At 37.1% G+C, this 26,210-nt stretch overlaps 1 protein-coding gene across 1 annotated transcript in view; it reads left to right on the top strand.

Moving 5' to 3' along the window:
• The window catches only part of LOC150080577 (uncharacterized), a 66,824-nt gene that overhangs the window by 721 nt on the left and 39,893 nt on the right, over positions 1-26,210 (top strand). Inside the window, exons 3-6 of the mRNA XM_090380743.1 lie at positions 7,497-7,556; positions 8,408-8,508; positions 16,201-16,264; positions 25,595-25,758. Of these exons, the coding sequence (XP_090236869.1) occupies positions 7,497-7,556; positions 8,408-8,508; positions 16,201-16,264; positions 25,595-25,758 (389 nt within the window). The remainder of the gene's footprint in view (positions 1-7,496; positions 7,557-8,407; positions 8,509-16,200; positions 16,265-25,594; positions 25,759-26,210) is intronic.

Raw genomic sequence — 26,210 nt, 5'->3', positions numbered from 1 at the left:
CATGAAATTATCTTAATAAATATGCCATCATCACCATGATCTTCAATTCTCTGTTTGTGAGCAGGTTCTGTATTCCAATGACACCAAATGTAATGAAATAAAGGGGCATATAGATAGAAATGGTATTCTAAAGGAAACACAGCATGGTTTTTAAAGGGCAAATCATGCTTAACTAATCTGGTTTGTGATTTTGAAAGAGTCGCTAATGAATTAAATGTAGGAAATAATTTTACATTGTTTATTTGAACTTTAGCAAAGCATTTGACTCTATGAATAAGAGGTTACTATATAAGCTTGAACATGTTAGTATACAATAGTTAAGATTATGGGATGCAGGAGGAGGCAGAGGGTTGTTATTAATGGTTTATCTAAGGCTAGTGTTAGAAGTGGGGTCCATCAGGGATTGGTGCTAGACCTTCTAATGTTTCTGATTTTCATAAATGACACTTGATAAGGAATAGAATTAGCAGTGGCAAATGATGCAAGAAAGCAAGCTTATACAGCATTAGCCAAAAAAAAAAAAAAAAAAAAATTCCCAATTTCATCTATCCATTCCCTCCAATAGAACATGATATCAAAATTTGCAGATAATTCCATATTGGGTGGCTGGTTAATGACCAATATTAGCATTAGCATTAGTAGAGGCATATGATGCAAGAAAGCAAGCTTATTCAGCATCAGCCAAAAAAAAAAAAAAAAAAAAAAAACCCTCTCCCATTTCACCCCTCCGTTCGTTCGAAATACCTGTCCAGTTGAGCTTTAAATTTGTTTAGGCTATCAACTTCAACAACAAGTGATGGAAGTCGGTTCCACCAACCAACCACCCGCTGGCCAAAGGCAAATTTCCGCACATCTATCCGACATCCGTCCTTCCTCAATTTGAATTTATGCCCTCTGAGGTGATTATTCTGAGAAAGATGAAGAATCCCATTGGCATTGAGCATGCTCAAACCATTCAAAGCCTTATACACCTCTATCAGATCACCTCGCCGGTGCCTAGTCTCCAGACTCTGTAATTTGCAAAACTTAAGCCTTTCTTCGTAAGAGCAACCCTTTGTTCCATTTACTAATGTTGCCCTTCTCTGTACCCGTTCCAGCAGCTCTACATCCTTCTTGAAATGAGGCCTCCAGACCTGTATACAGTACTCAAGATGCGGCCTAACCATTGCCTTATACAAGGGAATAATCACCTCCTTATCCCTGCTAGAAAAATTCCTGTATATCATTGACAATACACCATGAGCTACTCTTGTAGCCCATCTGCACTGCTCAGAGAACTTCATATCTGCCTGCACAATTACCCCCAGGTCCTTTTCATTCTCCACCACTGTCAGTGTAGTACCGCAGAGTTGATACATTGCTCTGGGGTTACTGTTACCCATATGTAGTACTTTACATTTGTCAATGTTAAACTTCATTTGCCACCTCTCAGCCCATCTGTTCAACCTTTCCAGATCCTGTTGCAGCAGCATAGCGTCAGTAGTGTCCTTAACGACCCTGCCAACCTTTGTATCATCTGCAAACTTAGACATTAAACTTGATATCCCATCATCAATATCATTCATAAACACCGAAAACAACAATGGACCCAACACTGAACCTTGAGGAACTCCACTAATAACATTAGTCCACGTTGAGCAGTGTCCATTGATTACCACTCTCTGTCTTCTGCCACTCAACCATCCCCTTATCCATAGCAGCAATTTGCCTCCAATGCCACACTGCTCCAATTTGTGCAGCAGTCTTCCATGTGCAACAGTATCAAAAGCCTTTCTAAGATCCAAATATATAATATCAAAGTTATTCCCTGCATCCAGTTCTTTTGTGACTACATCATAGTATCCAATCAAATTGGTCAGGCAAGACCTGCCCTTAACAAAACCATGCTGCGTCTGAGCTATAACTGAATTCTTGTCTAAATGATCCTGCAGTGCTTCTTTAACCAGTGCCTCCATTAATTTACCTGGAACAGAAGTTAAACTAACAGGTCTATAATTACTTGTGTCAGCCTTTGATCCTCCTTTGTGAATTGGGGTTACATTTGCACATCTCCAGTCTATGGGTACCTCCCCTGAGTCCAAAGAAGCTCTCATAATTATGGCTAGGGGTTTGCATACTTCCTTTGCTGCCTCCTTTAATATAACTGGATAGATCCCATCCATCCCAGGTGCCTTTTTTATGTTTATCCTCAACAATCTCTCCTCCACTTTCCTCTCAGTTATTACAAAATCATCCAGCTCACTGCCAATGTTTACTTTACCTACATCATTCTCCTTCCTGAATAACTCCTCATGCGTGAATGTAGATGCAAAATACTCGTTTAGATTGTTAGCCACCTGAGCAGGATCCTCAACTGTTGAACCATCAATATCCAGTGGACCAATCTGATTCATCCCTTTCCTTCTCGAGTTCAAGTATGTAAAGAACTCCTTTCTGTTTTTCTTTGCATCCTTTGCCAAGGATTTTTCGTAGTCTGCCTTTGCCTGCCTAATCTCCTTTGTGACTTGGTTACAGACCAACTTATATCTATCATAGGCTTCCATGTCACCCATTAATTTGTATGTATCCCATGCATTTTTCTTCTCTGCCACATGTCTCATTAGTCCATCTGACAACCATTTAGGCCTAAACCTTGAACAATATTTCTTAGTTGGTATGTAAAGCCTGGTAGCCACCAAGATTAGTTCCTTGAATGCTTCCCATTTTGAGTTTGCTGTTGGTAACATCATCAGTTGGTCCCACTGTATAGAATTTAAATGCTGTCTCAGACCATCATAGTCGCCTTTACGAAAACAAAAACCCTTCCCTTTACCTCTGATGGTAGTTACCTCCTTGAGTAAATCCCACTTCAACACACTGTGATCACTGCCACCTAGTGGTTCATTTATCTGCAGGTTCTTAATGCACGAAGAATCACTACTGATAATCAGATCAAGAGTATTGCTCCCTCTTGTTGCCTCACGAACATGCTGATGTAGAAAACAATCATCCAATAAATCCACAAAAGCCTTGCTAGTGTGTGAGTGACCAACCCACAAATTCCAGTCAATATCTGGGAAATTAAAATCCCCCATTATAAGACTCTCTGATTTACTGGCCCACTCTATTTCCCTGTACAATATATTATTATACTCATCAGAGTCATTAGGCCTATAGCACACTCCTACTCTCAATTTTGATTTCCCTATGCTTATGTCACACCAAACTGACTCGACACTGCCCTGTCCATCGATGTCAACTGGCTTCACTTCCTTTGACTTTATGTGTTTCTTAATTAATAGCATAACCCCTCCTCCCCTCCTGTCCTGTCCTGTCCTGTCTATCCTTTCTATATACATTGTATTCCCCAAATTCCAGTTCCGCATTACTTATATCTGTGTGACACCACGTCTCTGATATCCCAACAATATCTGCCTTTGATGTTTTGAGCAATACCTCAAATTCATCAAATTTATTTACCAAACTCCTAGCATTGGTGTACACGCAGGTATACATGCACCTGTTTCTATTCTTAGCTACCCTAACACAACCCATGTGTTTACTTGTAACGCAATGACTACCAGCAGTCTCTGAAATATCCTGCATCTTGTTTTTCAGACTTCTGCTCATTTGAATAGAAGCAGTGCAAGAATCACTTCCACCTCTGCCAGTGGCTCCTGTTAATCTATTAGTCCTTGTATCCCCCCCAACTAGCAGTTTTCCGACCCACCTAACACTGCCTCGACAGCATCAGCAAAAATTCTTGCACCCTTTCTATTTAAGTGTATCCCATCCCTGTAGAAGCAATCTCTCCTGTTAACAAGTACAGTCCAGGCTGAAAAAAATTCTACCCCTTGAGCCTTGCACAATCCCTCCAGGGCCGAATTGATCGACAAGGCTCTCATCATATACTCCCTCCTATCGTGTCTGGGCAGAATTGCAGACACTTTCAAGTTCAACCCTAATTCACGGCTTTTTTTCAACAGTGACCTGTACTTGCTAAGTAATTCCGCCGGTCTCCTACTCTTAATATCATTAGTGCCAACGTGTACAACTATATCACCTTTTGTGCCCTTAAAAGATGATATCCGCTCTACAACGTCATCAACCTTTGCCCCTGGCAGACATACCCTGGTCCTATTCCACCTACCCTTTTTACAAAGCATGTTCCTCGTTTCCCTGACAATAGAGTCACCAACAACTACTAGTTCCTGTGGGACCAGCGCATTCTGCCTAGGGGGCTGCCCCTGTGTTGCCTGATGACCAAGTGCAAGCTCTGGCGTTGATGTGGGCAGCTGAGAGCTTGATGGGCCCCTCAATTTATTTCCTTCAAGGGCATCCACCCTGTCCTTCAAGGTCTCATAAAGGCCCATAACAACGAGTTGAAGCAATATTCCTTCAGAATAACTTGAATAGATGAAAATAGTCAGAAAAGTGGCAGTTAAGTTTTAATACTGCAAAATGCAAAGTTTTGTTCTTGGAACCAGCAACTCCAAAATAACTTACACACGAGAAGGAGTTGAATTAAAGACAGTAGAGGGGGAGTGAGATTTGAGGATTATGAACAAGGCAGACATAATTTTCCATGAAGTGTTGACAGGTGACAAGGAGATGGGCTGTTGGTGTCCTATCAATAACATTCTTGGAATTCCATTTTAAAGTATAGAGAACCTAAAAAATTACACTGAGCTTCTTAAAAAGGTCCAAAGATTGGCATTGCACTTGGTGAAAATGGCAAAAAGGTGTCCATATGAAAAAAGATTTAGAACATATAGGCTACAGAGCCTTATAACCCCCAGGGGCTCACATCTGGTGAGTATGGGCTTGGCATACCCAGGGTCCTGAGCTGGATATCATCATTATTCTCTTTTTTGGTGATTCCCTTCTCTCTCTCTCTCTCTCTCTCTCTCTCTCTCTCTCTCTCTCTCTCTCAGGGTAACTCTGAATTTTTTTTGGCTGGTGCAGCATAAGCCTCAGGCTTCCTTGCACTATATGGCTAGTAATAATAACTAGATACATTAGATGGAATCTGATTTGGGGGGGGGGAATATTATACTGAATGAAGAAAAAAAAATGAAATTTTCATAGTTTTCAATGATACTAGAACTAGGGCCCATAAATTCAAATTATGAGGGAAGAGTTTTAGACTGGACTGTAAAATTTTTTTTTTTTTTGCTATCAAATTGTTAATTTCTGGAATAAGTTACCCAGTGGGGCTAACAGCTTAACGAAATTTAATAAAAAGAAATCTAATGGCCTTTTTTATTATTATTAGCCCTATGGTGCAAGGAAGCCTGAGGCTTATGCTGCACCAGCCAAAAAAAAAAAAAAAATTTTCTGAATTACCCCGAGACAGAGAGAGAGAGAGAGAGAGAGAGAGAGAGAGAGAAGTAGAAGGGAATCACCAAGAAAAAGAAGAATGATGATATCCAGCTCAGGACCCTGGGTATGCCAAGCCCATACTCACCAGATATGAGCCCCTGGGATAAGGGGTCCACAGAGAAGATGACCCCCAAATCAATGGAGCAGGTACATATCCCCACCAGAGGGGAAAGAGAGGTGGCAAGGGGGAAGACCAGGGGTAACCTCCCCCTCCTGCCTGGGGAGTGAAGGTAAAGGACCAAGGCAGCATGGCTAGGAAGGCCTAAGCAGTAGTTCATCTGTGCTGGTGGTTGTGTCCCACCTGGGAGAGCATTCCACAGCATGCCGGCTAGGAACAGCCAACAGAATGGATGACCTTAGGGTCCATAAAGTTCTCATGGCCATCCATCCATCTGATAGAGATGTTAATCAACAAGGGCACAAAAGGATACTCTTACCAAGGATTACTTCAGTTCTGTAAAGAAAATGAAATTTATATCATTCACTCACACACCATTTTTTCCCCGACATTTTATAGTCCCCCCCCTACATTTCAAGGCTACATTTATAGTTTTTACATTTTACAACTTTTTTACTCCCCCCCCATTCATTCTCATTTGCATCAGGGGGGAGTGACTTTTTAAACAAGCTGTCAATCCCACCTGTCCAATTATTGCTTTTAAAATAATTCAATGATTGTTTAACCATTGCTTTAAAGACAAAGCAACAATTTAAAGAAAGCTCACACAATTTAAATGACATACAAATAATCAAATTTAGGAGAATATTTATCTACATATCTAATTGAACAAAAAAAAAAAAAATCCTTAGATGGATAATGGGATGGCTTCAGAGCAGAAGACAGAGGGTTGTGATAAATGGTTATTCTTCAGATTGGGTTAATGTAAAAAGTGGAGTTCCCCAAGGATCAGTATTAGGACCACTGTTGTTTTTGATTTTCTTAAATGGCATCGATGAAGGGATAGAGGGAGTGATGTTCAAATTTGCAGTTGATGTAAAGATTGGTAGCATAGTTCATGATCACTGCCAAGCAAAGCATTTTCAGAATGCCCTAGATAGACTTCAGGGATGGTCAGAAAGTGACAACTATGCTTTAATTCAGCAAAATGTAATGTCTTACACCTGGGGAACAGCAACTACAAAATAACTTATAAATCTGATGGAGTTGAACTAAAGTCAGTAGTGGAAGAAAGGGAATTAGGAGTTACAATATGGTCTAACAATAGCCTTATATAATTGGATTATGACATCCTTATCTCTATTAGCAAGTGTTTGATGTCATCGATAGGCCACTATGGGCCTTCCTTGCAACCTGTCTACAATGTTCTGAGAACTTCATGTCAGTCAGACATGAAGTTCTCAGAACATTGTAGACAGGTTGCAAGGAAGGCCCATAGTGGCCTATCGATGACATCAAACACTTGCTAATAGAGATAAGGATGTCATAATCCAATTATATAAGGCTATTGTTAGACCATACATGGAATATTGTGTTTAAGTATGGAGACTAAAAAAATACATTGAGCTTCTTGAAAGGGTTCAAAGATGGGTAACTAGCCTGGCAAGATTGGCAAAAGGGCACCCGTATGAGGAAAGACTGAATATGTGTATTGCATTGCTTGGAAACTAGGCACCTTAGAGGAGATTTGATTAAGGTGTTTAAAGGCTTCGAGAGAAAACTTTGCATCAATGCACTCAGTGTATGCCTTTATATGAAAACTGGTCATGAATGATATTATGAGTAATAGCATGGTGAACACAGCTGTTTTTAAGAGTATTAAAGAACTCAAAAGATGGGGTTGAGCAACTGACCATCATTCACCTGCCAGTGGTTTAATATTTCCAAGGAAAGAATTAAACTTCATTATTAATACAATTCTTTTGCCTTTCTTGTTATTGAGATAAAATTAATCATGCATACAATTTTCCTGCTTTTCATTTTGGTTGTGCTCGTTACTTTTCAATTTTTGAACTTTTCAGGAAATTAGGTCTTTTTTAATTTACTACTAAATGCTGTTATTGCTAATTTTAAAATATAATAATGTTAGTGTTCCATCATGCTTACTTTATATTACTAACCATGAATATATATATCAAAATATGCTGGTATTTTTTTTTTTCCTTCTTTGCTTTAGTTTGATATAAGCGCTATATCTTGGGGACAAAATCCAGATTCCTTAGTCAAATTACTACAGGTAGGCTCAATTTTTATATTTATGTAAGTTATTCGGTATTAATATAATTGCCATGAATTACTATTACTGATATAATTGGACTTGTCCCAGTAATATTAGTAATAGGAATTTTTCATGTGCAAGTTTCATCTTATTAGAAAGAGAAGCACTGTACAAAGTTTAAGAAAAACAGGTTTTATAACGAGCTGTCTGCTCATTGGAGCTTAGAGTTATAAGGGAAAAAAAAGTTTGTGAATTTGAAATATTGAAAAATAACAACAGTGAAAATAATAACAAATTTACCTTTTAAGAGAATTTTAGCTCTTTATTCTTAATTATCAATATTTCAAATTTATGACTTTATTTTCTCTTATAACTGTAAGCTCCTAAGATCAGTTAACAAGTTATAAAATGCAGGCAGTGTTTTTCTTTCTCATAACATATACCTGTTCAACAACATGCCTTTCACAACAGATATGTCAGAAGTATCTTTTTTATTAATTACTTTTGTAAGAAGTTATGAATAAATCATTGATTAATTATTAAAAGGCAAAATGCAAAAAAACTTTTTCTCCTTCTTTTGAATCTTGGTGGTCATTTTCAATGGTACTTAATGGTAAACATGATCTATTGAGATTTTACCTGTCCTCCAACTTATTTTGCCTTTACTAATTCTGAAATTGATTAAATATCTCTTTTAAGATTTATAGACTAGTGTAATTTTTAATGCTGTCCTTGATTACGCTATGATTTTTACAGTTTAGCTAGAAACTTTTTTGTTCTAAAGTTGTTTTAAGAAATGAAACTACATAATATTTATGAAATTACAAATCATACATAATTCATATAATTTTAACTCCTGTCATTTTTAGGCTCTTGTGGAATTTCCAAAGAGTAATGCTAAAATAAAAAAAGTTACCCACATAGATGATATATTGCCTCAGCTTCAAGTACCACTCAGTTTGAAAACAAGGTATATAATATTTTTTAAATGTCTCTTAATTATATTTAAAACCATTATTTGACAAAGGTTAAAGAACCTATAAAATTGTCAGAAGCCTGCTTTTTCCATTATTTGCTTATTGGTCTGAATCACTTCATTAACCTGGCAGAAGTGGTCCTTGGTTTGACAGATACCTCAACAGAATATCTATTGCATGTTAAATGCCAATTTAAGGTTAGTGAGTGGTTGCTATCCTTACCTTCCTACCTATACACACAGCCTTACTCAAATTGTTGTTAAAGTGACTTGTTATTGTTTACTCTGAATTGTAAGTGAGAAATATCTAATAGACCAGGTGCCACTGTCTGCTACTATTGTTCCTTCTGCTTTGTGTTATAATTTTCAGTATCAGCATAATAAAAATAAATACATTTCTCATCATGCAGTTACTGATACAGAATTTAAGTAAAGTACTCTTTATTTTATTCTTAATTATTTTATTCTTAATTTTTATATAAAATAGTTTCTTTGTTTTCATTATCTATCTCTCTCTCTCTCTCTCTCTCTCTCTCTCTCTCTCTCTATATATATATATATATATATATATATATACACACACCAATGAGCCAAAACATTATGACCAGCGAGTCATTATACAAATCGAAGCAACTGCAGGTGAACTACAGTGTGTGCACGGATTGGGACACAGTATAAAAAACACCTGATACTGGGTTCTGTTAATCAGTGTTACTGTTTTTCTTCAGATGGGAAAGGCAGCAGACTTAAAGCGAATTTGACGAAGACCAAATTGTAATGGTCAGAGCATATCTGAAATGGCACAGCTGGTGGAATACTCACGGTCAGTCATGGTTAGTACCTACAAAAAGTGGTCCGACGAGGGAAATCCATGAACCGCCAGTGAGGTGTTGGACGACCACAGCTCATCGATGCTCGAGGTGAGCAAAGGCTCTCCCGGATGGTACGTGACTGTGGTGCAACTTGCCAGTAATTGGAATGCTGATGATGGGAATAATGTGTCACAACACACAGTACATCGAACCCTGCTGAAAATGGGGCTGCGTTGCCACAGGCCGCTCCGAGTGTCCCTGCTAACCACGTAAACATTACAACTGACCAGATACACCTTTTCATGGCAACAGTCTTCCCCTCTGGCAGTGCCATCTTTCAGCAGGATAATGCGCCATGCCACACCTCCTGGATTGTTTGAGACTGGTTCGCAGAACACAAGGAAGACTTCCAGGTATTTCCCTGGCCTTCAAATTCCGCAGACATCAATACCATCGTGCATCTGTTATTTCTGTTGGAACAACAACTCCGATCTGCGGTGTCTCAACCACGAACCTTACAGGAGTTAAAGGATCTGCTGGTTACGTGTTGGTACCAGATACCACAAGACACATTTAGAAATCCTGTAGCATCCATGCTTCACCAGGTACAAGCTGTTTTTGCTGAACATGGAGGATCAACATCATTAAGGTCATAATGTTTTGGCTCTTCAGTGTGTGTGTAGATATATATATATATATATATATATATACTGGGTAGTTATAAAATAAGTTTCCCTATTCAGGAGACCCTAGTGTCAAAACGGTTAGAGATAGCGCTGTGAAAATCGGTGGGCATGTCATTTAGGGTATGTAGAAGAAAAAAAATTAGTTCAAATGTCTGCCACCAGGGGAGAAATTGGCACTGTAAATATGAGATGGAATACTTAACTTAAGATTAGATTTTAATATCAGAACTTAGAAATCTACAGATATTGTTCTATGTGCTTTCCTTCACTTGAGATGGCATTCTGAAAATGGAGGACTGCGTGCGACACAGTTTCGCATAGCATCTCATTGAGGATGTTGGCTACGTGCTGTTTAATGCTTGCTTTCAAACTGACAAGCATATGTATGCCACCACGGTATACTCTGTCTTTCAGGTATCCTCATAGCCAGAAATCACATGGGTTGAGAGCTGCTGATCGGGCTGGCCAGAACTGTGGAAAGTCTCTAGAAATGATGCGATCATTTATGAATGTTGAACAGAGCAGTTCCTTCACTTGTCAACCATCTTGGGGAAGGGCACCATCTTGCATGAACACTACGGTCTCTAAGCAGTGACGGATTTAGCACTTGAGAGGCCCTAGGCGCAATTCAATTTCGAGTTGGCTTTTTTGGCTTATGCAGCATCAGCCAAAAAAGGGGGGCCTAAATATTTTCAGTACCACTACAGTGTGCATTCTACGTGCATGTTTTTACTATAGCGCACACTCTAGATTTGATGTTGCGGTTTTAATCATTTTGGTTGCGCAGTTCTTTCATACATATTTTAACTAATGTTTAAATGAAAAAATGACAACTACCATCCCTCCCAAATCTAACATTAATATATAAAATTAATACATAAAATCTAGCATTAATGATAATATGTATTCTACTTCAGATTCACTTAGTTTGCATAGATATTTCATATAATATGTGGGCTATTTGCATAATTCGTTTTATTCAGTAATGGTAATAAAGATGAGAGTAAAAATTTAAAATGAAACAATATTATTATTATTTTTTTTGAGACCCGAGATTTGAAGCCCCCGCGATTTATGAGGCCCCAGGTGTGCGGCTCGTGCGCCTGTGCGGAAATCCACCACTGTCTCTAAGTCTTTCTTGCAGAGTGGGAATAATGTGAACTCTTAGAAGAGTGCAGTACTGTGCACTAGTTACCGTACACATTATGGTGCTATGAGGTGTAGACTCTTCAAATAAAAATGGTCCGATTATAAACTCTGCTGTGAATCCACACCATACTGTAATGTATGGACTTTGCAGTGGTCTTTCGTGCACAGCAGATGGACGAGAAGTTCCCCCACATTCAGCAGTTTGTGCATTTACAGCCCCAACGAAGAGTGAAATGTGCCTCATCAGACCACAAGCTCATTTGAGCCCATGTATCGTGAAGTTCCATATGTGCCAGAAATCATAGAGCAGAGTCTATTTGTTGTTGCTGATCAAAAGACTTTAGTTCTTGCACTACATGAATCTTGTACAGGAACCAGCATAAAATTATTTAAAGCAGTTTAGGTACAGTAGACCAAGGAACGTTCAAGTCTCTTGACACACCTCTGGCACTACTGACTGGTAGTGTTTCATATTCTGACCTGGAGGCCATTGCAACCATTTCATCCACTAGCTCCGTTCCGATATGTGGTCGTTCCCTGCCTGGAATTACACCTAACTCCCAGTGACTTCAAATTTCTTTATTAGTTTTTGAAGCCCTACTGATGTCAACGTTCCTTTACACAAACCTTTAAGTTTCTGATATTCACATAGTGCTGCATTAGTGTTACTATTATTCTGATAGAACAGTTTTACTAAAAGAGCACATTCCTTTTTTGTAAGAGAGCCATAATGGTTATTGACGGTATTGGCCTTTCTGCTTTTACTAGCAGGATGTCATTTGTGTATCTTGAAGTAAATGACAACTTTTACGTACATTTCCCAGTGGTGGTGGAAATTTGAACTTTTTTTTTTTTTTTCCTTCTACAAGTTGCCTCCCATACCCTAAATGACATACCCACTGATTTTCACAGCACTAACTCTAACCGTTTTGACACCAGGGTCTCCTGAATAGGGACACTTATTTTATAGCCACCCAATATATACAGACAAATGTATTTGATCAGTGTATCAAGTAGAGTTGCTGACCTGTAAAGTGTATTGAAAATAGAATAAATTAAGAATGCCTGCAAAATAAAAGTAGATTATCTGAAATTAAATAAAATTAAGATTAACATAAAAATAACTTGAAAGTAATAAAATAATAAAAATAGTACTTAATGCTGTAGGTCCTAAGATTTTAACTATGTCTTTATAGGGTCAGCAGCCAAAACCAAAGTAACCACAGCAATAAGCAAGATCTCTGTTTCTCTTATGACGTAATTATGAGAGCATTCTTGGACTCGGGAGAGGTCCCCATGGACGGGAGATGTGCAAATTTATCCCCAATTCACAAAGGGGGATCAAAGGGTGACATGAGTAATTACAGACCAGTTAGTTTAACTTCTGTTAGGGATAAAATAATGGAGTCACTGGTTAAAGATGCATTGCAGGATCATCTTGACAAGACTGCAACAATAATTCAGACACAGCATGGGTTTGTTAAGGAAGAGTCTTGTCTGAAAAATTTGATAGGATATTATGATGTGGTTACAAAGGAACTGGGGGCAAAAATAATTTTGATATCATATACTTTCATTTCAGGAAAGCTTTTGACACTTTTGAGCATGGAAGACTACTGTACAAATTGGAGCAGAATGGTATTAAGGGTAAGTTGCTACAATGGGTAAAAGGTTGGTTGAGTGGGAAAAGACAGAAGGTGGTAATCAATGGGTACTGCTCTTCGTGGACTAATGTTATTAGTGGCGTCTCACAGGGTTCGGTGTTGAGTCCACTGTTGTTTTGTATATATATCAGGCTTAGTGTCGAAGTTTGCAGATGATACAAAGGTTGGCAGAGTTGTTAACGACAGTAATGGCAGTGTGCTACTGCAACAGGATCTAGAAAATTTGGGCAGATGGGCTGAGAAGTGGCAACTGAATTTAACCTTGACAAATGCAAAGTACTGCATATGGGTAGAAGTAACCCCAGAGAAACGTACCAACTGTGTGGTACTACACTTAAGGTGGTAGAAAATGAAAGAGACCTGGGAGTAATTGTGCAGTCAGATATGAAGTTTTCTGAGCAATGCAGACAGGCTGCCAGAGCAGGTCATGGGATATTTTCAATGATATACAGGAATTTTGCTAATAGGGAAAAGGAGGTGATTATCCCTTTGTATAAGACAATGGTCAGGCCATGCCTTGAGTACTGCATACAGGTCTGGAGGCCTCATTTTAGGAAGGATGTAGATTTGCTTGAGCGTGTACAGAGAAGGGCAACAAGATTGGTGAGGGGAATGAAGGGATCCTCTTACCAAGAGAGGCTTAAGGTCTGCAAATTGCAATGGCTGGAGACTAAGCACCTGCACGGTGATCTGATTGAGGTGTATAAGGCCTTAGCATAGCATAGGCATTTGATGCAAGAAAGCAAGCTTATGCAGCATCAGCCAAAAAAAAATAAATAAATAAATAAATAAAAAAATAGCCACTTCCACTTCACCCCTCTGTTCGTTCGAAATACCTGTCCAGCTGAGCCTTAAACTTATTTAGGCTATCAACTTCCACGACAAGGGATGGAAGTCTATTCCACCAACCAACCATCCGCTGGCTAAAGGCAAATTTCCTCACGTCTATCCTACATCTGTCTTTTCTCAATTTGAATTTATGCCCTCTCAGGTGATTATTCTGAGCAAGAGGAAGAATCCCATCAGCTTTGAGCATGCTTAAACCATTCAAGGCTTTATACACCTCTATCAGATCACCTCGCCAGTGCATAGTCTCCAGACACTGTAATTTACAAAACTTTAGCCTTTCTTCATAAGAGCACCCCTTTGTTCCATTCACTAATCTTGTTGCCCTTCTCTGTACTCGTTCCAGCATCTCTACTTCCTTCTTGAAATGAGACCTCCAGACCTGTATACAGTACTCTAGGTGTGGTCTGACCATTGCCTTATACAAGGGAATAATCACCTCCTTATCCCTGCTAGAAAAATTGCTATATATCATCGACAATACACCATGAGCTACTCTTGCAGCCATTCTGCACTGCTCAGAAAACTTCATAATTATTTGTGTCGCCCTTTGGCTCAACCCTTGAATGGGTTGAGCATGCTTGAATTCTGAAGGGATTCTTCCACTTGTTCAGATTACAAACCTAAGGGGGCATAAATTCAAATTAAGGAGAGACAGGTGTAGAATAGATGTTCGGAAATTTGCCTTTAGCCAGCAGGTGGTTAATTGCTGGAACAAACTTCCCTCTGTCATTGTGGAAGTTGATAGGTTAAATAAATTTAAGGAGGAACTGGACAAACATTTAGAGGGAATGGTTGTGTGAATTTTTTTTTTTTAGCTGATGCTGCATAAGCTCATACACTTGCTTTTTTGCATCACATGCCACTACTACTACTACTATGTATACATCATAGCCAACTCGATAGAGACCAAAAAGGAAGGAAAATTCAATTTTCCTTCCTTTCAGTTAACAGGAATTAATTCAAAAATAAATAAAATGGATTAAATCCTGTCAAAGGAAAAATGAGTGAAAGTATGAATGAAGGCAAAGTGGCAAGTTTGCAATTTAAACAAGGTAAACTTAAGACAAAAGAATAAAGTCAGGTTATGACAACTTACTGTAGGATCAGACTGGAGTGGTGAAATTAGCAGAGTGAATGCAGGGCTGTGTCAGAGACCAAAGAAGTGAGCTGATAGTTTTCTGTATATTTATATCATTTGAAGTAACCCCAAGTGTGGGGTAGGGGAGGAGAAGGTGTGAATTGGTCAAGGTGAACTGTGCCCATGTGACGGGGAAGTAATCAATTAACCAAATGAGACAGATGTGCCAGCAAAGGGAGAATCAATGACTAACAAGGTAGTGTTGAAAAGACATTCAACTTTGCTTAAGACGAAAAAAGAAGCGATAGCAGAAGGATAGCATCTTGATGTTGCTTTTGGCCAGCCTAATTGCGCACGAGAAATATAGTTGTGTTCGGGCTGTCCAACATTGCGAAACCCATACCAAAGTCGGCCCCTGAACATATGCCTCATGTATTTAAGTCAGTATTGGTATTGTTAATTCAAATAACAGTATCAATCAATGGACTGAACAATGTCAATGAAGATATATAAAAAAATTAAAAGAAAAATAATAAAGATGACAAAACAGCTTACTGTTTTGTCTTTATTATTTTTATTTTAATTTTTTTATATTTTACATTTGGGGCCCATTTTTTTTAAAATTAATAATTTTTTTACTTTGTTTAATTAATAGAAATAAAAAGCAAATAGATTTATTTCCTTATTGAATAATTATTAAGATTATAACTTTATAGAACACTTAATAAAACTAGTTTTACATTCTCAAAACTTAGCCATTCAGTTTAATTACAACTGTGTAATATTTATTACACTATTTATTACAATATTTATGTCTTGACAAGTAAACTACATTCAGGAGTCTTGCATAAAAATATGCATGAAGCATGCACAGACTGTCTAAAGCTAACAATATTGCATTTAATCTATGAATTTCTTTGTTACATACAAATTGTATGGAAAATAGAAATAATAGTCTCTGGATTTCTGTTTGTCCAATTTTAATGAAATTTGTTATGGTTTTTAAAAGGCACAAATATAAATTTTGAAAATCTGTCCACTGTGAGCCAAGTTATTACATGTGGATGGACATAGTGAAGACAATAGGCACTTATGCATATATATAATATGCATATATTATATATAAATCTCATATTAGGTAACGTCTTGAGGAAAAATATATTTTATCTGCACTGCTTACATTATGTTAATCTAATGATACAAGCACTTCAGTAAAGCAGAATGCTCCATTAAAGGACTTCTGTAACTAGGTCTGTAACATAGGTAGTGTAAATAAAATTATTTACACTACTTATTAAACACAGTGCCTACCATGAAATATCATTATTATTAGTCTATTCCTGCGTACTTTTGTTTAAAAGTTATATTAGAAAAACAAGGTCATATTTCATACTTCTTTCATAATAAAGATACAATGACTTAATATTTTTCATACAATTTCTTGTTAGGGCATTACTAAAATTTCTTTTGCCACACTGCCGTAGAGGAGTTCAACTTAGAGAAAAATCAAAGGTAATTAGTCATTTTCAGAAAAAGTATATTTGCTTGATCTGTACTATGTATCAGGTTTGACATTTTAAGATTTGCTTTAATAGAAACTACTACATGATTTGATATCAACTGGATGACAATGATCACAAATCTATACATTTAAAAAAAAAATTAAATTCCTTAGGATTGCAAAATAGGTAAGAGTACTTTATTTAAAAAATTCCAAAGAATTTTATACAGAAGTAGCAACATTTATGGAAGCAGCTGTGCTTCCATAAATGAAACAGCTGTGCTTCCATTATTGTAATTGTACAGTAGAAAATGAAATTTTAAATATATGAAATAAAGTTATTTAAACAACATAGCTCCAGAAAAAAAACTAAAAAATAACCAGCAATACCACAAGAGGTGGGAGATAGTAGTTTCTTAATTAAAATACATTAAGCTGTTTTTTCCATGAAAAACAACTTAATAATGTATTTAAACTACAAACCATCATTTACCCTTAAACCTTGGTATTCCAATAAATGTGCTAAGGCTACTCAAGATAAGAATGTTGCATATTGCAATTGACTTGGATCCAAATCTCTGTAGATTTGGATCCAAGTCAATTGCAATATGCAAATCTCTGTAGATTTGGATCCAAGTTAGTTTTCTCACCAATCGTAATGCAGTTATTAATCAGTCCAAACTACATTTTGAACAGGCTAAAAGTAGAAAACATGCTTTTTTGTCCAAATGGTAGTTGAGCATTCTGGTCTATTGCCAAATGCTATTGGCTGCAACTTTTGCCCATCTGTATTCCTATCTCTCTTAAAACCTGACGATTCTATTGCCATCTCAGCTAAAGATAAAGCTGACCTGCTTGCATTCTACTTTTCTTCTAGCTCTTGTGTTGACAGTCTTGATAAACAACCTCCTACCATTTCCAATACACTCCATTCAATGCCTCCTGTGGTCTTCCATTAAAAGAATTTTGAACAATCTTGATGTTAAGAAAGCTCCAGGTCCTGATGGTATTTCTCCACTTGTTTTTAAAACCTGCTCCTGAGCTTACTTCCGTTCTGTGTTGGTTTTTTACACTTTCTTGTTCCTCTGTTTTTCCTTCTGCTTGGAAATTCTCATATCCAACAAGTTCCTAAATAGGGTGACAAATCCCTCCCATCTGACTATTGTCCCACTGTACTATAAAATATTTAAGGGCAAAGGCCTCATGCTACGAGTTAGAATGACTCGTTTAAAATGAAAGCATCATTTTAACGTAGCCATCTACCAAAGTAGTTAAATTAATTAATTAAATTGGCATCATTTTTGTTATATCTCATATTGTGAATGCCCTCACAAAGAGTTTCCATGGTATTGCACTACCTCGAATAAATAACACTTAACCAGTAGAGAAGACTACTGTTATTTATTCTTGGTGGATACCACAACTCAGATGGCACCGTTTTAAAGCTTGTTGGCTTCTCTTTGGTGGGTGGGCAGGTACCCTGGTGTTACAATAGTGACAACCCAGTTGTGAAGTATAACTTCACAATATAAGAGATGCCTGGTGGTGTGCAGTGATAAAGACTAAAATTTAACTACTTTGGTAGATGGCTCCGTTAAAATGATGCCTTTGCACTAACCTACATGTCCCACTGTACTTACCTCTACTCTTTCTAAAGTAATGGAGAAATCTACTAACCACTAACTCCTACACTTATCTTGAAACCTTCCATCTGCACAATGTGGATTCCATCAGTGTCAATCCACAGGTAATATACAGGCTTATGCTATTCATCTATGGACAAATTCAGTGGAAAAGTTTAGTGAAACTCAAGCAGTTGCTCTTGACATTTCAAAGGCTTTTGATCATGTTTGAAATAAAGGCTTTCTAAATAAGCTTCCAGCTTAAAGATTGCTAGCTGTTTTTTGTAATTGTGTATCCCGTTTTCTCTCTGACTGCAGGTAATGGTAGATACCTCTCTGTCTTCTAATTCCTCCACTAATACTGGTAAGGTACCTCTGTAGCCAGGTGGGCAGGAGCGGCAATGCATAGCACACGCTTCTTGATTAGACCGAGGTTCGAGCCCGTGACCACCAAATACGGAGGATGCGAAAAGGTCAGGGAATGACCACCGCATATCGCCGGAGCAATATGGTCTTAGTTGCTAATGCTCCTAAAAATCAAATAACAACAACAACTAATACTGTTATTACCCAAGGTTCAGTTCTTTCTCCCACACTTTTCCTTTTGTATATTAATGACCTTCTTCCATTGACTGGAAATCCTATCCATAGTTTTTCTGATGTTAGCATGTTGCATTCCACCTTCCAAGAAACCTTGCTTTGCACAAATGGCTTAAACCTCTCCAATATCTACTATTGGTTCCTTAAATGCTTATCTGTAAGTAATTCGCTAATTGGGCAAATATAACTTTCAATCCTTCTGAAACATGTCCTGTCTTATATCTCACAAATAGGATTCTTCTGCTCCTGTGTTTATCTTTGATGACACTAGATTTATAGACAAAATCAATCTCTGTTAGGGATTACCCTGACTTCAAATCACTCTTGACATAATCACAAATATTGCTTAGTCTACATCTAAAAAACTAGATTTGCTCTTTCACTCTCAGCATTACTTTTCTTTTAAACAGCTACACCCTCTATACGAATCTCAAATCCACCCTACTATGGAATATTGTTCTGACATATGGAACAGTGCCCTCATAAGTTCTCCCAGGCCTCTCAACTCCATTCAAAAGAAGGCATTTAGGTTAATTAATGACCCATCTCTTACAAAGTCTCTCACTTTATCTCATAAATGTTCTGTTTTGGTTGCATGCCTTTTCTACAGATACTTCCATGGGCACCATTCTTCTTAAAGGTGCCTCCGTAGCCAGGTGGGAAGGAGCAGCAGTGCGTAGCACACACTTCTTGATTAGACTGGGGTTCGAGCCCATCACCACCAAATACGGAGGATGTGGAAAGGTCAGGGAATGACCACTGCATATCCCAGAGCAATATGGCCTTAGTTGCTAATGCTCCTAAAAAAAAAAAAAAAAAAACCAACCATTCTTCTTAAATGGCTTCTATAATCTCCTCCCCCCCTTCCAAACACATGCCATAATCAGTCTACATCCTTTTACTAATCAACTTCAAATTCACAGAGACTTTTTTCATCCTCATTTATTCCTTCAATTTCCATTTTCTGGAACGACCTCCCTTCACACGTATTTCCTGAAAATTACAATCTATAGAAATTCAAGTCTCATTAGCATTAGCAAGTGATGCAAGAAAGCAAGCTTATACAGTATTAGCCAAAAACAAAAAAAAAAAAAAAAAAAAAAGACAGCTCCCATTTCATCTATTCATTCCCTCCAATACTTTGTTTAGTTCTTCATTGAATTTATTTAAGCTATCAAATTCCACAACAACAGATGGAAGTTTATTCCAACAATCAACCACTGGCTGACTAAAGGCAAACTTTCACATATCTATTCTGCAACCATCCTTCCTGAGTTCTAATTTTTGCCCACTCATGTGTATGATCTGAGCCAGAGGAATAATCCCATCAACACTGAGCTTGCTCAATCCATTCAAAGCCTTAAACACCTCACAGATGGCTAATCTCCAGATGCTACAATTTGCAGAACTGAAGTTGTTACTGGTAAGAGCACCCCTTTGGTCTGCTCACCAATCTTGTTGCCCTTCTCTATATTCTTTCCAACAGCTCCACATCCTTCCCAAAATGAAACCTCCAGACCTGTATGCCGTATTCAAGATGCAGTCTGACTATTTTCTTATACAATGGGATAATCACCTCCTTATCCTTGCTAGCAAAATTCCTGTACGTCATTGACAAAATCCCCATGAGCTGTCCTGGCAGCCTGTCTGCATTGCTCATAGAACTTCATATCTGACTGCACAATTACCCCCAGATCTTTTTCATTTTCCACTACCCAGAGCATAGTACAACACAGATGGTACGTTACTCTGGGGTTACTGCCACCCATATGCAGTACTTTGCATTTATCAATGTTAAACTTCAATTGCCATTTCTCAGCCCATCTGCCTAACTTTTCTAGATCCTGCTGCAGCAGCATACTGCCATTAACCTCACTGCCAACCTTTGTATCATCTGCAAACTTGGACTGATATGCCTTCATCAATATCATTGATAAATACAGAAAACAAAAATGGGCCCAACACTAAACCTTGAGGGACTCCACTAATAACATCAGCGCACAAAGAGCAATGTCCATTGAGTACCATTCTCTGTCTTCTTCCACTCAACCATCCCTTTACAATATCTAGTTCTCTTTTGTAGTACTAGATGTTCAGTTTGTTTTCATTAAATTTCCCTATGAATGAATAAAGATTTACTCTTGGTTCCAAAATTACATTGCCTGAAATCATAAAAAGATGACAACTGTAACATAACTGGAAGATAACCACAAAATTATGTAAACATTTGGAATCAGAGATGAGCTGGAGGGGGCTTGGGGGAATTGCATGAGACTGTTATTAAAATTTAGGGATTACCTTGAGGGCCTTGTTTAAAAAAATTGTTTGATAAAATTTAAGACTATTCTAACTAGACTGACCTTCAGATGAAAAAAAAAAAAAAAAATATATATATATATATATATTAGACTAGAATTGAAATAAAGGGACAGAAATTTTTTTTTTTTCTGTTCTGTTTTCATAGTATTCACTTTTGCTTGGTCTGTTTTTTGTGTCTTAAGTTTTTTTTACAGTGCCAAAATCTAGGATGAAAGAATAAAAACAAGATCACTAGTTTTTCATGCACATATATTTTTTTTAGTTATTTTAAATCCTAAGAAAAGTTTTTATCTTATATATGTGAAAACTCTCCATACTATACTGCATTGTGAGAACATAATTTAGAAAAAATTGACTAGTTATATAATTACAAACCAAATGTTTCAGAACACTTCATCAGTGACCTTACACAAAATTAAAATTTATGATGAATTAGTAAGCACTTGCATAATCTTAGGCAGTCATACGTAAAATTCAAAAACTTTTTCCTCCTTTATGTATGACTGTAGAACGTCATGTAAGTGCTTGCAACTCGGTTGTGAAGTTTAAAAATTATGTAAGGCCAATTATGTTTTCATAATGCATGTAGTGCAATTATTTTACATGTTGTTCATTTCTGCATTAACTATGATGTCCTTCAACCCTTTCATGTTGGAATGATATTACCTCTCAATTTTTATAGAGAAACCTTGCTTAGATTAGAAAAAATTTATTATCATGGATAATGGGTATACTGAATCACTGGTTACTTGACACATAATTCTGTGACAATTAGGGGTATTGTATATACTAGATAATATTGTTTAATATGTTAGTAGTTGTACCAAAACTCCACTACATGAAGTTTTTTTTTGAAACTTTTCAAAATCAAAACCAAAGAGAAAACTTTTCTCAGAAGATAATGAGTTACAGATGGGTAAACAGAGTAGTTTTAGAGCACAAGCTAAAAAAAGTGCAAAATGATCCCCAGATACATATGCAGTAACAGGACAAGGATGTAGCAACTGAGGTGCAGAGGTTTAAATGTTGTTAAGAGCACATTTGAATAGCTTCCCTTGGGTAAAGAAGGCACGCTTTGGAATACCAGCCACAAAAATACTCCATCCCTTCTCTTATTTTTGAGATCTTAGCTGCTGAGTGATGATGCTGTTGACCTATATATGTAAATCTCACCATTTAATATCCTATGCATATGCTCTACAAACTAATAAACACAAGATTGCAAAATCTTTTGTCACTGTCACCATACAGAGTGGTGAATAGAATTTCATTTTATACAGAAATGTTGGTACATTGAAGAATTAAAGCTTGAGCTTCCTTTGATATGTTTTGATTAGATATGGTTTCTATATGTGTATATTCAATGCTAATTGACTATAATTTGTCTCTTTTTACTGCATTTTAGAGGGGAACAGGCATTCTGTATGTGTTATCAGACATTCAGTCTAAAACACTGATGGATCCAATATCTTTCAGAAGATTTAGGATAAGTCTGGTTGGCCTGCCTTCCTAAAATCCACTCGTGCACACCTTCTTGATGGTAAGCCCTGTTACATCACTTAGGGTGGCAACAAACATGTAGAGTGGTTCTCTTCAAGATGCCTCGTCAGCGTGAAGAGGAAAAGACCAAACCCTCCAGCACATGACAGCATGACAAAACAAATGGCCCTTAGTCCCCAGCAGCTTTCATTCCCCCTCTTATGGCAGGAAGAGGATCAGAGTGGAAGCAGAGGATACTAAGAATCTTTGGGTACCAGGCTGACATGCACAGAAACTGAACTTGGCCTGTTACAACATAAGATCACTCATTGGTGAAAATAGGATATCAGAGCTGGAAAAGGGATTAGAAAATGTGAATTGGAATATCGTCCGTTTGCTGAAACAAGAAGAAGAAATGAATCATTTATAAGTTTATCAAGTGAAAATCTGCTGTACACCAATGGAAACAGTAAAAGGAGCGAAGGTGGACTTGGCTTTCTGGTCCATAAAGATATAAAAAAAACAACATTTTGGAATTCAAAAGTACATCACCAAGGGTGCCAAAACTACTACCCAGGATTTCTAAGAAGTACAAGCTAAAGGTTATAATGATTTATGCACCAACATCTAGCCATGATGATGAAGAAGTTGATGAAATGTACACCGAAATTGAGTCTTCTAGATGAGCAGAAAACACTACACTATCATTACGCGGGACTTCAATGCTAAGGCTGAAAAGAGATGAAACAGCACAGAAAGGGGAATTATAGGAAAATTTTGAATTGGTGAAAGAAATGAAAGAGGTGAAAGACTTGTGGAATTTGCAGAATCTTGAGGAATGTCAGTAATGAACACTTTTTTCAAGGAAAGGGGTGAACAGAAAGTGGACATGGAAGAGCCCAAATGGATTAACAACTAATGAAATCAACTTCATCCTCACTAACAGAAGATATATCGTGAACGGTGTTACTGTCCTGAATAAGGTAAATGTTGGAAGTGATCACAGAATGGTAAGATGTGCACCTATTATTGATTAAGAAAAGAAAGGAAAAAACTGACTCGAGTAAATAATACAAAGGTCTTTAAGATAACAAAAGAGGAGAAAAAGCAATATGTACTGGAGATTAAGAACAAGTTTGAGCTTCTGCAGACTGTTCAGGACCAAGATATTGATGAAGAATACTACAACTTTCTGAAAGTGATAAAGTCCAAGAAACCTATAGGCAAAAAGAAATCCAAAGAAGAAAAAATTTGTCAAGAAACACTTGTCGTGATGAACCGAAAATGACAAATGAAGAGCAAGATGAGCACTGACAAGAACAAAATTGAGTATACAGAGTTATGCAAAGCAAAGCCATTGAGAAAGAGACTCAGAGAGGACATAAGAAGATTTAACACAAGAAAAGTAGAACAAGCATTAAGGGAAAACAAAGGACTTAAATCAGCAGTAATACAGAAAGACAAATGATACTGAAAGACAAATGATACTGAAAAACAAATGATAACGATGGTGTACTTATAAATAGCAGAGAAGGCATAATTCAAATAGCAGAAGACTACTATAGAGAATTATACGAGGAGCAAGGGAATGATGCCAGCGGTGGGGAAGATGGGTCACAAATTAGTAACACATGACATACCCGATATCCTTCCTGATGAGGTAGAACATGTGTTGAGGAAAATGAAGAATCAGAATTGGGAGGAAGAGACATGACACAGAAACTGGCAAGACTCTTCGCAAAATACATTAGAAAAGGTGTGATGCCTAAGGAGTGGAATAATACAATCGTAGTTTTGCTGCATAAGAAAGGAGATAAATCAGAAATTGTAAATTATAGACCAATTAGCTTGTTATCCCACATCTACAAGTTGTTCACAAGGGTAATTACTAACAGATTAGAAAGAATACTTGATGAGAATCAACCAAAAGAGCAAGCTGGCTTTAGGACACGATTCTCAACTGTGGATCACCTTCACGTAATATCACAGCTAATAGAGAAAGCAAATGAATATAAAATACCATTATGCCTGGCATTTGTGGATTATGAAAAGGCATTTGAATTCATATAGCATAAGGCAGTGCTTTGCATAGACATCCATACATCATGATTTTGAAGAAAATATATGAGAACACTACCTTCCTTTATTAGATTAGACAAAGACAGTAGCAAATTTAAAATTGAGAAAGGAGTTCAACAAGGAGACAATATTTCTGAAGTTGTTTACTGCTGCCCTTGAGGAAACTTTCTGAAGGTTAGACTGGTCCAGAAAGGAGTCAATGAATGGAGAGTACCTAAACCATTTATGATTTGCAGATGACATTGTGATCATAAGTCATGATTCCAAAAATTAGAGAAAAATCTTCATCAGTTATACAGAGTTAGTAAAGATTTCAGACTAAAGATGAATATGGCTAAAACAAAAGTAAGGATGAACAAGTATGCTACGGAAAAGAATATAATGATTGAAGGAGCAGTAATTGAAAAGGTGGATTCACATACTTATCTGGGACAAGTCATTAGCTGTAATAATGATAAATGGCTGGAAGTCAAGAGGAAAAAATTTCAGATGGATAGCATTCAGGAAATATAGTCACATATAGTCACTGAGGATCAATATCCCAATTATCTGAAATGTAAAATAATGAACTAATGTATACTCCCCCCAATGACTTATGGAAGTGAAACTTGATCACTCACTAAAAGAATGGAAGAGAAGCTGGGAACTACACAGCGAAGAATGGAATGAATTATATTAGGAATCAGACTGTTGGTTCTGATTAAACACATGGATTAGGCAGCAAACTCAAGTAAAGGACATTCTTATCAAAACTAAAATGGTCTCGGGCAGGACACATAGCTAGAAGACATAATGACAGATGGACTAAGAAAATAACAGAATGGTACCCAAGAGGAGCTAGAAGAAAACCTGAAAGACACCGACGGAGATGGACAATTTTGCTGATGAGAGCACGTTGCATTCCACCTTCCAATTTGAGAAACCTTCTCTGCACAAGGCTTAATTCATGAGTCCTTGGGTAGTAAATGGATGGCCATTGCACAAAATAGAAGGAACTGGAAAGTTGCTAGAGAGGCCTTCATCCTGCAATGGATTGAAAATGGCTGATCATTATGATGACTATTTTAATTAATATATTCTAATCTTACTATATATTTATTACTGCATTTTAATTGCACATTAACTGGTTTAAAATCTTTTCTCTTAATGATGGTAAATCATACTTGACTGGCTTTCCTTGCCATATTGTTGATTATATATTTTTTTTCAATTTAAAATTTGATTTGATTTGTTTATTTTCAGTCATTGATGATTAAATCATTTAATATTTGGCGCCAAGGTTACAGTCGTTTAGCCTCACTTATGGTGTCAGAAGGAAGGTTACCCAAATCAAAACTTCTGTATTTTCTTACATTAGAAGAGGTAGGGGAAATACTAAAAACTAGAAGTCCAAAATTAATTGCAAAGTAAGTACTTTTGATACAGTCATTGATAATATTAAGCTGCCTACTCTAAGATAATTTCAAGAAGTAGCTTTCTGTTTACCTTACAAACTATACATTGCATTGTAAAAAATTAATATTAGTATTAGAATTGCTAAAGAGATGTGCATCTGACAAGAAAACACCCCCCCCCCTTCCACTCATTCATCCTCCATCAATGCTGGAACAAGTTGCCCTTGCAGGTAGTTGAGGCTGACAGTTTGAATAAATTCAAAGGTCTACTAGATACTTACCTATGTGAGGAGGGAAGCATATAATTCGTGGTTTCTTACGTACTTGGTTGTTTTTTTTTTTTGTTTTTTTTGCCAGTGCAGCAAAAGCCTATAGCTTCCTTTCACCATATGGCAAATACTATTACTATAAATATAATTAAAATAAAGATCTTAATTATTTATAATAATTATATTATAAATATA

Source organism: Mastigoproctus giganteus, chromosome 9 (assembly GCF_048544385.1).
Source record: "Mastigoproctus giganteus isolate SK-2022 chromosome 9, ASM4854438v1, whole genome shotgun sequence".
Taxonomy (NCBI): Eukaryota; Metazoa; Arthropoda; class Arachnida; order Uropygi; family Thelyphonidae; genus Mastigoproctus; species Mastigoproctus giganteus.
Note: the sequence above shows the minus strand (reverse complement) of the source record. Positions and strands in the feature narration are given on the sequence as shown.